This window comes from Castor canadensis, chromosome 12 (genome assembly GCF_047511655.1).
Source record: "Castor canadensis chromosome 12, mCasCan1.hap1v2, whole genome shotgun sequence".
NCBI classification, from domain to species: Eukaryota; Metazoa; Chordata; class Mammalia; order Rodentia; family Castoridae; genus Castor; species Castor canadensis.
The window spans coordinates 52,928,388-52,942,548 of NC_133397.1; the positions used below are offsets into that span (position 1 = coordinate 52,928,388).

General features: G+C 38.5%; 1 protein-coding gene across 7 annotated transcripts in view; it reads right to left on the reverse strand.

Moving 5' to 3' along the window:
• Pus10 (pseudouridine synthase 10) overlaps positions 1-14,161 on the reverse strand; it is a 76,200-nt gene that overhangs the window by 11,351 nt on the left and 50,688 nt on the right. For 6 of the 7 annotated variants that reach the window (XM_074049801.1, XM_074049799.1, XM_074049800.1 and 3 more), the window contains 5 exons: positions 10,128-10,184; positions 8,897-8,973; positions 8,749-8,804; positions 7,302-7,419; positions 3,192-3,334 (listed from right to left, as the gene is read on the reverse strand). In XM_074049801.1, the coding sequence (XP_073905902.1) occupies positions 3,192-3,334; positions 7,302-7,419; positions 8,749-8,804; positions 8,897-8,973; positions 10,128-10,184 (451 nt within the window). The remainder of the gene's footprint in view (positions 1-3,191; positions 3,335-7,301; positions 7,420-8,748; positions 8,805-8,896; positions 8,974-10,127; positions 10,185-14,161) is intronic. The other variant, XM_074049802.1, reaches the window with a different exon arrangement.

Genomic DNA, 14,161 nt, shown 5'->3' on the forward strand with positions numbered 1-14,161 from the left:
CCATACTAAGATTCCACCTCACCCCTGTTAGAATAGCCATCATCAGCAACACCACCAACAACAGGTGTTGGCGAGGATGTGGGGAAAAAGGAACCCTCTTACACTGTTGGTGGGAATGTAAACTAGTACAAGCACTCTGGAAAAAAATTTGCAGGCTACTTAAAAAGCTAAAAATTGATCTACCATTTGATCCAGAAATACCACTCTTGGGGATATACCCAAAAGACTGTGACACAGGTTACTCTAGAGGCACCTGCACACCCATGTTTATTGCGGCACTATTCACAATAGCCAAGTTATGGAAACAGCCAAGATGCTCCACCACTGACGAATGGATTAAGAAAATGTGGTATCTATACACAATGGAATTTTATGCAGCCATGAAGAAGAACGAAGTGTTATCATTCGTTAGTAAATGGATGGAATTGGAGAACATCATTCTGAGTGAGGTTAGCCTGGCCCAAAAGACCAAAAATTGTATGTTCTCCCTCATATGTGGACATTAGATCAAGAGCAAACACAACAAGGGGACTGGACTTTGAGCACATGATAAAAGCTTTAGCATACAAGGGAGGGGTGAGGATAGGTAAGACACCTAAAAAATTAGCTAGCATTTGTTGCCCTTAACGCAGAGAAACTAAAGCAGATACCTTAAAAGCAATTGAAGCCAATAGGAAAAGGGGACCAGGAACTAGAGAAAAGGTGAGATCAAAAAGAATTAACCTAGAAGGTAACACACATGCACAGGAAATCAATGTGAGTCAACTCCTTGTATAGCTATCCTTATCTCAACCAGCAAAAACCCTTGTTCCTTCCTATTATTGCTTATACTCTCTCTACAACAAAATTAGAAATAAGGGCAAAATAGTTTCTGCTGGGTATTGAGGGGGTGGGGGGGAGAGGGAGGGGGCGGAGTGGGTGGTAAGGGAGGGGGTGGGGGCAGGGGGGAGAAATGACCCAAGCTTTGTATGCACATATGAATAATAATAAAAAAAATAAGAAGCAGAAAAAAAAAAGAATAAGACACATAATTACCTAGTAATTCTTTTTTGCTGATTATTCAACAATTATCATTCTTATTCTCTCACTTTCTTCAAAGAATGCTCTGAGTAGCAAAAACGAGAGATGACAAAAAAGCCCCAAAATGACTAGGAAAAAAAAGTCCAGAGAGGTTCTTATTCACATTCAAAGGGACAAGATTTAAGGAAAACAATGTAGCTCAGTGTACTGGGCAGTGTAAGTCCAGAGTACACAAAATAAATTTAGTACATGAGAAACTCATATACTTCTTGGATAACCATATGGTATCTAAAGCTTTATCAGGTTTTCCTGGTTAACTCCTTAAGTACATGTATATGGCTCATTCTAAAAATGTTTTAACAGGATTGAAAAGACTTTGCATTTTTCCTTGGCTCACAAAAAACTAAGGCCAGGATTAAGTAGAATTTTCTTTTTTAATCTGTGGTTGGGAATGAAGTTCAGTGGTAGCATGTGTGAGGCCCTGGGTTCAAACCCAGCACCAAAACATAAATAAAATTTAAAAACCTCTGATTTCTTTGAAATCCCATCTACACTAGGCAAATGTGCTCCAAACAACAAAGATATAAATATTCATATCTGACAACTAGCGCCTACATAAAACATCTCTTGATCCAAATACAAAATTTAGAATATACTTGGGATAAATACCTATACCTCCTGATTCAGCTAAGTAAACCTACATTGCTCCTGGTGCTGGGAAGGGAAGAAGAGGCAGATTAATTATTGCATTGTAGTGATGATGTTATTTGGTAATTAAAATCCATTTTTTGTTGTTAGTTACTTAAGTATGTCATTACTTTTATACCAACTAGAAGGCATTTTAAAGCCGGGTAAGATGGCTCACACTCATAATCCCAGCTAATGTGGGAGATGGAGATCAGGAGGCCAGCCCAGGCAAAAAGTTAGTGAAACCTCCATCTCAACAAATTTAGGTGGTACAAACCTATAATCCCAGTTATTTGTGTGCATAGTTAGGAGGATCGAGTTCCAAGGCTAGCCTAAGTTAAGAAAAAAAAACAAAACCCTAAGAACCTATCCAAAAAATAACTAGAGCAAAATAGGGCTGGGGGTATAGCTCAAATGGTAGAACGCCTGTCCAGCAAGCACAAGGTCTTGAGTTCCTAAGTTCAAACCCTAGTACAGCGATGGGAAAAAAAGCATTTTTTTTCACTCTATGCTACTGGATTACTACACACACACACACACACACACACACACACACACACACACACGCACACACGCATGCACACATGCATGCACGCAACGAAAACACTAGAACACCTTTCAAAAGTAAACTAAAGCTAAGACTACTGGAGCTCCCTGATACATTTTAATCAGCATTCTGTTCTGATACAAAACCATGAGTCAAAAGTTAGGTGGAAGTATGAGCCTTGGAAGAAGGTTATTTAAACTCTGAATCTCAATCTTTTCTATAAAACATTCATACTTTGTGGTGTTTGAAAATGGTATTAATGTCAGAACAGCATTATCAACCAAGTTTATATAGCTCAAATAAATTATATGTAATCTGAGGTTTTTTGTTTTTGTTTTTTCACAAAGCAAGTAGAAAAAGAATATTCTCTGTTATTCTTGGCCAGTGCACAAGTAACATTGTTAAGATCAACATGTAACTGTATTCCCAGCATTTGGGAAGCTGAGGGAGGAGGATCAATGGAGTCAAGGAGTTTGAGATCAGCCAGGGCAACACAGTGAGAACTTTTCTCAAAATTAAAAGGAAAGTAGCACCATTTTCTTCTACCACTTGTGTCTAATCATCTAGGATAAATGCTAGAAAAGCAAAGGACACAAATATGGTCATGAATATGTGACTTACAAAATACGTAAAGACAATGAATGTAAAGCAAATGAATCAATCTTAAGTATTTTCTTAGTACTTTTACTGCTACCTGTTGTATAAGACATTGTAATTAACTGAAACCTTAAAGTTGACTGAATTGACCACTATCTCATGGCTTAATATGTCATTATGAAAAACACAAATTTAATAGAATAAAAAACCCCTCAAAGAAAGAAAGAGTGGATTCCTCTCCAATACAGTCCTTTCCCCAACACCTCTAGACCCAGGTGAACCCATTTTCTAGGACAGCACTAAGTCTAACGACTATTGCGGTGCAGAAGTGAAAGGATACGTTCCAGCTTGAGTCTTCAGACAGAGGCGAAAGTGATGTTCATCCACATAGTGTGTCTCCATGGAGTGGACAACCCGAGTCCTCACAGCCAAGGGCCTACGGTGAAGGACCCGGAGAGGTGTTTTCTGGTCGATCTTTAAGTCCTAGATGAGGACACACAACTATAGTCAGAACTTTGCCTCCCAGCAAAGCTTGTCTTAGTACCTCCTTTGCCATTTGCAGAGGACTCTATCACTGTCAGCATAGGAACAAACACTGTGATCAATTGTACGCTTAGGTTCAAATTCAATGGGACTTCTCAAAACGTCATTCGTAATTCCTCATTTGCTGAGCCCCTATACTACCATCGCCATAAAAGAAGGGTTTGGGCTGGGGATGTGGCTCAAGTGCGCGCGCACACACACACACACAAAAAGAAGGGTTCGGAAGTGAAGGATCCTAAAGGTCCCTTCTGCTCTAATATTTAACATATTGATTGGTTAGGACCCTGGAGTTCTAGCTTGCCTTTCACTTCAACAAATTACCCTCTTCTAGAAGGTAATTTAGTTCTTACATTTGGTTTCTAACCCAACAGAGTGAGCTAGCAGTGAGGATTTCAGGCTGGGTGAGAAATGGCTGGTTGCAGGAGGTGCCACCTCAGCACCACTTGTACAAGCGTACAAGTGCAGTGTGTATATTTTAAGGGAGAGCCATATTCTATTTTCAGGATTTTTATCGTTATACAAAGGATATATTTGGAAAAGTTGCATCATAGTTTAGCATGACATTGCATTGTAGTAATTACAAGTAAGTAGGTACTATGAACCAAGGTCACTAGAGATTTATTAGCCTGGCTTATGGAAATATCATGTTTTAATTCAGAGTTTTTAGAGACACAGTCTTTTTTTCACATTTCAAATTAGAGCTCTTCCTTTATTTCAGGAGATACAAATCAAGAAAGAGGTTAATACTAGAAAAGATCCACTAACTTCAAGTTTTAAAAATTAGATACTGAGCATAACCAGAACCATAGGCTCCTATGAACTTTAAATTCTCTTCAATTTCTTGTTGGAACGACTCTTCCTAATTTACATGATCAGCGAGTGCCTGAAGCCCTGCTAAGAAAAGAAAGGTTTCATTCTGGCCTTCCTCCTATCAGGTTCTCCACCTAGAAAGAAACGGCAAGTTCTGACAAGGACCACACTTGAAAGGATACTAATGCTTCTATCAGAGCAGCAGTCATGGCCCCTCCTATAACTCTGATTTTAGAAGTATTTTGTGTTGATGAAATGAGTTCTTTCTATAGGCTTGACTGGCCAAAAAGACCAAAAAAAAATAAAGGACAAGACTGAACTAAGTTAGGCTGGGGGTGCAGCTCAGGCAGCAGAGCACCTGCCTAGAATGCACAGGCCCTCACTTCAAACCCTAGGAAATGCCCTACCCCCCAAGATGGAACTATTAAAACTATTAAGGAATCTACAAAGATACAGCCTCCACTTCAGAGTACAGAAACAGCTGGCCTTTAAATGAGCAACTCTGATAAGTGCTCTTCTCCATGCTTCCTTCATCCTCTTGAGTCATGCCCAGTACTTTGACCATGACCCAGTCAATAGAAAAACCAACAGAGCTCTATACACAAGAGCACCATTTCCCATATAGCACTGAGATCAACACACACGCTCGTGCATCTTTTTGATCTGTTTGTGTTTTTAGACAATAAAAGGAAACCATTTCACTTACTCTTAACATTATACACTGTTAACCCATACTACCGTATTTTCAGAAACACACACACTTTTTTTCTTAGAAGTAAGTAGGCTGCCCTTTAGAAAGAGGGGACAAGTACTAAACCTGAAGTGACTTTTTCTCAGAATGGGGAAGTGACTCAGTTTTATTATTTTGATAGGAATTCTTGAAAACTAAAAATGTTACTGGATATCAACAGTATTATCTCTGAATTAGCTTGGCTACCCCCAAACTATGAATCTTTTTTGTTCTTGGTGTTGGGGATCAAGCCCGAGATCTCAGGCATTCTAGACAAGTGCTATACGACTTTGAATCTATTTTCTTGAATGAATTTATTTTTCCAACAGCATTCTGAATGACTTATACACACATGAAGGAATAAAGAAGTCCAGAAATCTGTTTGCGATTTTAAAGGTAACCATCTATGTTATAACTGCTAACCTAAAGGCCCTAGGGAGCAAGGGCAAAAGCCAGGGGGCCTAACTACGGCATCATAGAACCTAAGACATAAGGTCCCCTGGAGGAGACTCGGCCATTCTTCACTTTAAAGACAACTTTCCCTAAGCATATGAATGATGTGTTTTCACCAAACCACTCAGACAAAAAATGTTATTCTGAACTTGACGTTTTTCTCATACTGTCACGGATGCTCTACAAATCACAGATTCAGATATACCTGTGCTCTTTTTTCCAACATTTTTAGGCATGTATGTACACACTAACACAAACTGAATGGGATCATATGTTGGGTTTGTTTTTAACAGCTGTATAATATTCTGCTTTATTCCACCACTTCCTTTTGAAATCTGTTCTTTTTTTATTTTTTCAAGGCCATGCTGGCCTCAAACTCTGCGAACCTCCTGCCTTAGCCTCTTGAATGCTGGTATTATAGGTACACACTACTGTGCCCAGTGAGATGTTCATTTTGTTTCCAGTTTAGTTATTGTTGATTTTCCCACTTTGAATAAAGTCAGTAAACTTCCTTGTACTTACATTATGATGCACTGAAGTTTTATTTCTACTGGGTAGAAGACAGTGCATTCTTAATTTTTATAGTCATTGCCATGTTGGTTTCCAAAAAAGTCTGAAACGCATTATATTTCTACCAACAGTATTTGCACCTATCGTTTTCCTTCTCTCCATCTGCTGTTAGGTTATTAGTTTAAGGAGAAGAAAGTGATATCTTACTGTTACTTCATCCTGGAAGGGGAGCATCTTTCCAAATGATTCTTGGCTATTTGGAATTGCTCTTTTTTCAGCTGCCTGTTCATATCTTTTGTCTATTTTTATCTATTAGGTATCTGTAGTTTTCATAATTAAGTATAAATCCTATTTACAGTATCTTTTGCCATACGATTTATGTTCTACATAGTCATATTTGTATGCACATATATACATGCTTATATGTATGTGCTTAAATCACAAAGTTTTCCCTTCTGTATACTCTATGTATACTCTTACATATAAAAGGAAAAATTCATTAAATTTATATATATAACTTTCTATTAATTTTATATAAAACATATACAAAATATGTAAAAGGAAAAAGTACCATTTCCACCTTAGTACTTACCAGGAACATTTTCCTATGTTAATTATCTACCACATTATTTGTAACAGCTGGGTAATAACAATCCATGACATAGATAAACTATAACATCAAACCAGTCCCCTTTAGTAGGTCTTCTAGATTGTTACAAAATACTACCCACTGAAACAGTGTCATGACAACTACATGTATCTCTGGGCCCATTATGCTCATTCCTTGCATTTGAAAGGGTATTACGTTTATGAAGAGGTGAGGGCTGGTGGAGGAAATACACAAAAGAATAAGCAGACCCTCTATAGTGACATGCTCAGGTGAAGACATAGGACAAAATACGAATGCTTCACATATGCTATCACTTTTTATTCACGTATTTAGTTTTAGCATCAATTCTATGAAATAAATTCTATTTCATTTTTTAATAATAACCAAACATAACAGCAGCATTGCTATTTTTTTATGTGCCTGGTCCCATTCTAAGTGTTTTATCTGATTAGACTAACTTGACTAATTTCACAGATGAGGAAATTAAAAAAACAAGAGGTTAAGTAACTTGTCCAAATTCACACGAAATGCAGTTCCAGGATTTGCACCCAGGCCATATATCTTCTGAGTCAGGCTCTTAATCACTAGCAACACAGCCTCTCCAATGAGTTAGATGGAGCGCCCAGTCATTCACTAGTAAACAGCAGAGTCAGGATTTGAATCCAGGTTTCACAGACCTGAAACCCCATGTTCCTACTGGGAACAAACTAAAAGATAATGGATTCTTTTTATAGACAGTAGAAAAAATTCTTAATTTAATTTAATTTACAAAAGAATAAGAGCACTTAAACTACCTTTATATCATTTAGGAATTCAATGTCTTTCTTCTGTATTGCTGTACTTGTCCATATTAAAGCACTATAGGTCTTGGTCTTGTCTTCTTCACCTTCTTTCATGTGTCCTATTGCCTCTCTAAACAAAAATAATACAAGTTTTTCTGAATATATAAAATCCACTTGAGCCTTGCCCCAAATTTCTTTTTCTTTAAAAATAGCTTTACTGAAATATAATATAACATATATACAATTCTTCCCATTTTAACTGTACAATTCAATGATTTTAGTATGTCTTGACTTGTGTAACTATAACCATACTCTCATTTTAATAGTACTTTCATTATCCCCAGAAAGAAACTTCATACCCATTAACAGTCACTTCCCATTCCTCCTTTCTCCAACCCACAGATGGCCACTAACTGACTTCCTGTCTTTATAATTTCACTAGTTTGCACATTTCACATAAAATGGAATCATATAGTATGTGCTATTTGATGACTGGTTTCTTTCACTTCCTGATGCTTTCAGGATTCATCTGTTATAGCATGTATCAGTATTTCATTCCTTTTTTATTACCAAATAGTACTCCACTGTATGGATATAAAGTAGTACTCCCATATCCATGGTTTCACTTTCTGTAGTTCAGTTACCTACAGTCAACCTCCAGCCAAAACTATTAAATCAAAAATTCCAGAGATAAACAATTAATATATTTTAACCAACTTATGTTACAGTATATTGCTATAATTCTATTTTATTATTAGTTGTAGTTAATCTTTAATTGTGTCTAATTAGTAAGTTAATCATAGGTGTTATAGGGAAAACAAGGTATGTGACATGAGTCTGGTACTATCGCAGTTTCAGGTATCCCCCGGGGGTCCTGACACACATCCTCACAGAGAAGGGAACTACTGTACTGCATTCTGTTTATCCACAGGTATGTGGCTAGTATCTACCTCTGCTTTATGAATGATGCTACTATGAGCATTCACGTTCACGTCTTTGTGTGGATGTGTTTTCATTTCTCTTTCATATGTATATAATAACTAGAAGTGAAACTGCTGGATCATAGGGTAACTCCATGTTTAGTATTTTGAGAAACTGTCAAACTATTTTCCAAAGTGACCACACCTACAATGCCCCCAGCAATGTGTGCTGCAGTTTCTCTGTGTTCTTGCCAGCATTTGTTATTTTCTGTTTTGTTTTTGATGATAGCCATCCTGGTAGTTGTTGAGTGGGATCTCTGGTTTTGATTTGCACTGCCCTGATGACTGATGGTGTGGAGCGTTTTCATGTGTCCATTAACTATTCATATTGCCTCCTTGGAGAAATGTACTTAATCATTTCCCCATTTTTAATTGAATTGTTAGAGTTCTTTATAAATTCTGAGTGCAATTCCCTGATCAGATATGATCAGCAACTGAAACTTTCCCTTTGAAATCACCTCCAGTGAGCCTACCCTTACCTTGTGACAAGCTGTAAGTCACGTACTTGGATTTTGTTAGATGACTTATTAATTTTCTGTAGTAGTAGAAAAAGAAAAATAATTAGCACTCTAGCTCGGTTACAGAGTTGTAGAAACATGACGATTTCCATGTCATGAAGTGGTTTACCTGCTGAAGTTCCTTAATTTCTTGTGGAGTGAAATGTACTCTATGAGGATTCACCAGCTCAATTGCAAAGGGCCTTCCTGGCAGCACACACCCCGTCATGAAACAGAAACGTGTTGATGGAGTTAACATTTGAGCTAATGCAAGAGGGTTAGGAGGTGTGAAAAATGGGTTGAGCTCTAGAGGACTGAAAGTTTATTGACATGACTACATCTGGGGGAGGGAAGAATGTGTGAAAAGAATCAAGGGGCTTTTTGGGGGGCCAAGGGACTGCCAAACCTAGCAGAGGCAACTTGTGAAAATAACTGCTTTCCCAAAGGTCCACGAACAAGCCTGTATTAATTACAAAATAAAATTCAAAAACCTCTAATTAAGTTGGTTACACTAATGTAAGGTGGTCACATGCAGGAATGCCCAGGTACACCAAGCTGAAAACCATGCTCCAGTCAAATTTACTAATGAAATGGAAAAACTAAGATTCCATGAGAGGAAGGGACACAAATCCCAAACAACTCCACATTAATTCTCTTTACCTTTTTTATAATTCACAAGATAAAATGAGAGAAATGAAAGCTAAAAGAGGAGCGATCATTTTTAAGTGAAGATGTACATTTTGAAAACTACTGAAACTTCTGTAATGTTATTAAATGGAACAATTAATAATCAAATTTTCAGGGAGGAAGTCAGGTACCTCCTTTTTTTTTCTTTGGTGGAACTAGGAGTTTTAACTCAGGGCTTTACACTTGCAAAGCAGGTGCTCTCCCACTAGAGCCACACCTCCAGTCCATTTTGCTCTGGTTATTTTGGAGATGGGGGTCTCTCAAGCTATTTGTTTGGGCTGGCCTCAAGCTGTGATGCTCCTGATCACAGCCTCCCAAGTATGAGCCACTGCACCTGGCAGGTACCTTCTTCTTGATACACATAAAACTCCACGGATGCTCCTGATCTCAGCCTCCCAAGTATCTGCACCTGGCAGGTACCTTCTTCTTAATACACATAAAACTCCATTATAACCTACAGGTATGCAATAAGGATGTTTCTGAACAAACGACTCCTGTTCATACATATATCATAAAATCTACAAAGGCAGCTCCCTAATTCACTAGGCTCCCTTGCTGGATAAGCTCTGGGCCCTTCCCTCTTTGGCTCTAAGTTACTACAGGTAAGCCTACTGTCTGGAAAAGGTGGAAATCAGAAAGTTAGCTCTAACCAGGTGATGCTGGTGCAATCTTACCGTTTCCTAGTGTTCTTACATCTACGTCTTCTCTTCCAGAGGATGAGAAATTAAAACCTTTGGGAAGCAGATCAAGGGGAAAAACAGAAACATAATATCCCTGAGATACTTGTTTCCAACTTCTCATAGAAACCCATTATAAAGTCCTGACAATCTACAGGAGGACCCCAATGGGTGGTTATCATCCCATCTCTAATCCCCAACCTCTGCTAAAAATAGTAGTGATAATAATAAACAGTACATATTGGGAGCTATTTTATATGCCAGGCACTGGGGTAAAATTATGCATATATTTAAAAATATTTATTATAACTTTATGAAAAATTTACATACATTTACCAGGATCACACAACCAAATAGTTGAGCTAGTATTTTTGCTGTCAAAGTCAGATCTTACTCTCATCCCCTGCCATCACCCCATGAAAAGCCAAGGCAATAAGCTGTCTGAAGGTCAGCTACTACTCCCTGGCCACCAGCTTATAGTAAAAACTCTATTATCCTGCTTTTCCTTAAAACAAATTAAAAACATTAATTTACTGGATGAGGAGAAAAAAAGTCACACAACATTCTCAGATACAAAACAGACTGATGATTTCATCACCATAGCAAATACTACCAGGAGCAGCCATTTTTCTGAATACTTTATGTATGTTAACACTCATTATCTCCATTTTACTTATAAGGAAGGTGAGACAAACAGAATAGACACCTTACCTAAGGTCACATCAGTCTAAGAAATGCAGATCTAGTGATAAGGGCAGACTGGCACCACAATCTCATTACACCAGGTTACACTGTGCCACCCAGGATATAGTCAGAAGAACTCAGATTTATACCCAATGGGACAGGCAGAACCAGTCTTCCTTGACCAAAGACTGGGAAAGGCTGAGATATTTTGGGGAACTTTGAAGGGTCACTAGAGTGGTAAAGTTTACAGTCTGAACATAAATGTTGAAGGCAAGCAAAACTCAGAGCCACACCTTGATTAATCACCCAGTGAACCAATACCTATAGAAGGCCTGTGAGTAAAGCACTGTGCTTGATGCTGGAGAGCAATCAGATGGCACAGTTCTATCCTTTCAGAGCTCTGCAGAACAGGAATATGGATTATAATGTGGTAGGCAGACATGGGACAGGAAATATACAGGAACACCCCTGCACTCAGAGCACAATTCTAACACAAGCTGTGAGGTTTGTATTTATTCTTCAGTATTCCAGCCACTTTGGAGATCACAAGATAAAGAAGATTTCTAGGAAGAACAGACAGGAAAGGTAGGAGGAAAGAAGAATATATATCATTTTGGCAGCCATTTTCTCCGAGGAAAGATTCTATATGCAAAGTTTCCAGGCAAATTTGGGAAAAAGGAAGGTCAGTGGAATGCATTATAATCACAGCTACTCAGGAGGCTGAGGCAGGAGGATCCCTTGAACTCAGAGTTCAAAGCCAGTCTAGGTAAAGCCAGAGGAAAGCAGGGAAGGAAGGAGGGAAAAAAGGTGGAAAGGAGGAAGGGAACGAACAAATAGGAAGGCTGAAGGGCTTAAAAAGTTCCATGAAAACAACTCTGAGGACTAGGCCCTCCTTTTTGGAATGTTTAGCTGTGAAGAAAGTAAAATTTCACCCTTCCTTCACCTTCAACAAATCCCTTTGGCAAGCCAAACCAAACCTTGTTGGAAATATAGACTCTGGGGTCTTTGTCACATAGTACCCAGGAAATGGGCTCGTCTTTGATCAGTACAACCCAAAGCTATATACCTCACAGAGAGGACTGAGCAATCTGGGGTTAGTTTAACAATATCTAGATACTCAAGGTAAGCCTGAAATTCAATCTATTTGTCAGACTCAGAAGTCTGGATGACCTGTGCTGTGTTCATGCCTGAGGACTGACCATGTGGGCTGAGATCAGGCTCTTTTCCAGGTGGAGAATCTAGTCCTGGAAGGGAACAAGATTCTGTAGACCACTAAGTCCCAAAGAACCCTCCCTTCTAGGTTTCTACTCCAATGTCAAGATACTAAGAAACACACAGCAACATCAGAAGCTTCTGATCAGGGTGCACTAATTTAGCACTAAGGACAGATGGCTGTAGTAAATGGAGAATTCAAAATGGCACTTAGGAAGCTAAAAGCTGCAGACTCTCTGGGGCAATGGTCTGTCTTTTACCTCCTGACCTCCATCTCTCAGTAAGCAGCATCAGGGAACAATGTGACAGAGCCAAAACTGGCAACTATCAGAGGTGGAAAGAATTAACAGAACTCAGAGATAAATACCAGTTCTTCTGACTCAGACAAGAAACTCAAATTCACATATCAACCCATAAACTTCTTATAAATTCCAGCCCAAAAAGAAAGGGGTACAGAAAGAAAGCCAGAGAAGCATTAAGGCCAGACCAAAGGAGAGTATGTATTAAACCTTTTTAAAAAAAAAGTTTCAAACTTGAGAACTACAGAAGCATCCTGGACTCTAAAGTGAGAGAAACTTGTAGGGGAAAACCTTAAAACTTTATTACTGTGTAATCAGAAATAATAGCTAACAAAAAAGAAAAAAGAGTTACTGCCTTCAGTATTAGAAAACACACCATTAAAATTTAGTTGAGTTTTCTAAATTCACTTTATGCCTTGCCTTATACTCCAACTTTTGTGGGTTCTTTGAGCCTCTGCTCAAAGGAAAAGATATGTCAAAACCATATTAAGCTGGACAAGGTGACTCGTGCCTATAATCATAGCTTCTTGGGAGGCAGAGATTGGGAGGATCACAGTTCAAGGCCAGTCTGGGCAAAAAGTTTCCAGGACCCCATCTCAAACAATAAAAGCTGGGTGTGTTGGAGCATACCTGCCATTCCAGCTACGTGGGAAAAGTAAATAGGATGATTATAGTCTGGGGCAGCCCAGGCATAAAACAAGACCCTATTTGAAAAACAACTAAGCAAAATAGGGCTGGAGGGCATGGCTCAAATGGTAGCAAGTGCAAGACCTCAAGATCAAACCCTAGAATCACCAAAAAAAAAAAAAGAAGGGCAAGAATTACCAAGAACGTTATCAAGAGGTTCAGTTAATCTTCAGTGGCCATAAAACCCAGGGAAAGACAATAAGACTGAAAGATGGGCAGAAGTCAGATGATGAAAGCCCCAGAATATCAAGTTAAGTAGTTTGGACCCTATCTTGTAGTTCACCATTGACCAGTTTTCATCAGGGAAGCTGACATGACAAATATTTATTCATTAAGTAATAAATGCAGTATTCTTATTACTTGTTAACTGGGAGATTAGCAAGTAGCTAAAAGAATGTACCAATTTACAGTGAGTGAGAAACAAGTCTGTATATCCCACTCAGGAGAAAGAATAAGTAATATACATGGCTAGGTTGCTCCATCCATCACTGGTTTATCTCCCAGAGCTGTAAAACTTAGGGGTACAATAGTCAGAATCATCTTCCTAGCATTTTCAGATATGAACCATTAACTAGAAATAAGAAGTTTAGCAAACTGATGCTCTTAATCAGAGATGTCCAACAAGGTTTCACCCCCTGACAGTTTGGATAGAGGCCCAGGCATCTGCTGTTTCTCAAATGGCCCTTAACAAATTTCTTCAGCACATACACTGAACACACAATTTGCTTTACTTTCAGTTTGGAGATAATTATTTCCCTCTTCAAATGGAAAGTGACAACAAATCACCTTCATGAAAGACCACACTGGGGAAACACACAGCTATTCCAGAGCCCTCCAGCAGCCCTTAAGACCTAAAGTCAGAACTGAAGAGTCCTTGAATCCTCATATGAAAGGATTACGGGGGCCCCAAAAAAACTCTGAAAGAGACTTTTTATATTGAGCTTTATTTTTACTTCTTCATAACTTGAATTAAGTCATATGAGATAACCAGTTTGTAAATTTCCTTATTTTTTATTTTTACTTTTTGCAGTACTAGGGATTGAATCCAAGCCTTTGTGCATACTAGGCAAGCACTCTACCATTTGAGTTGTGCTCTTAGCCCTTTTGTTTGTATTTTGTTTTTGAGATATGGTCTTATCAACTTATCCC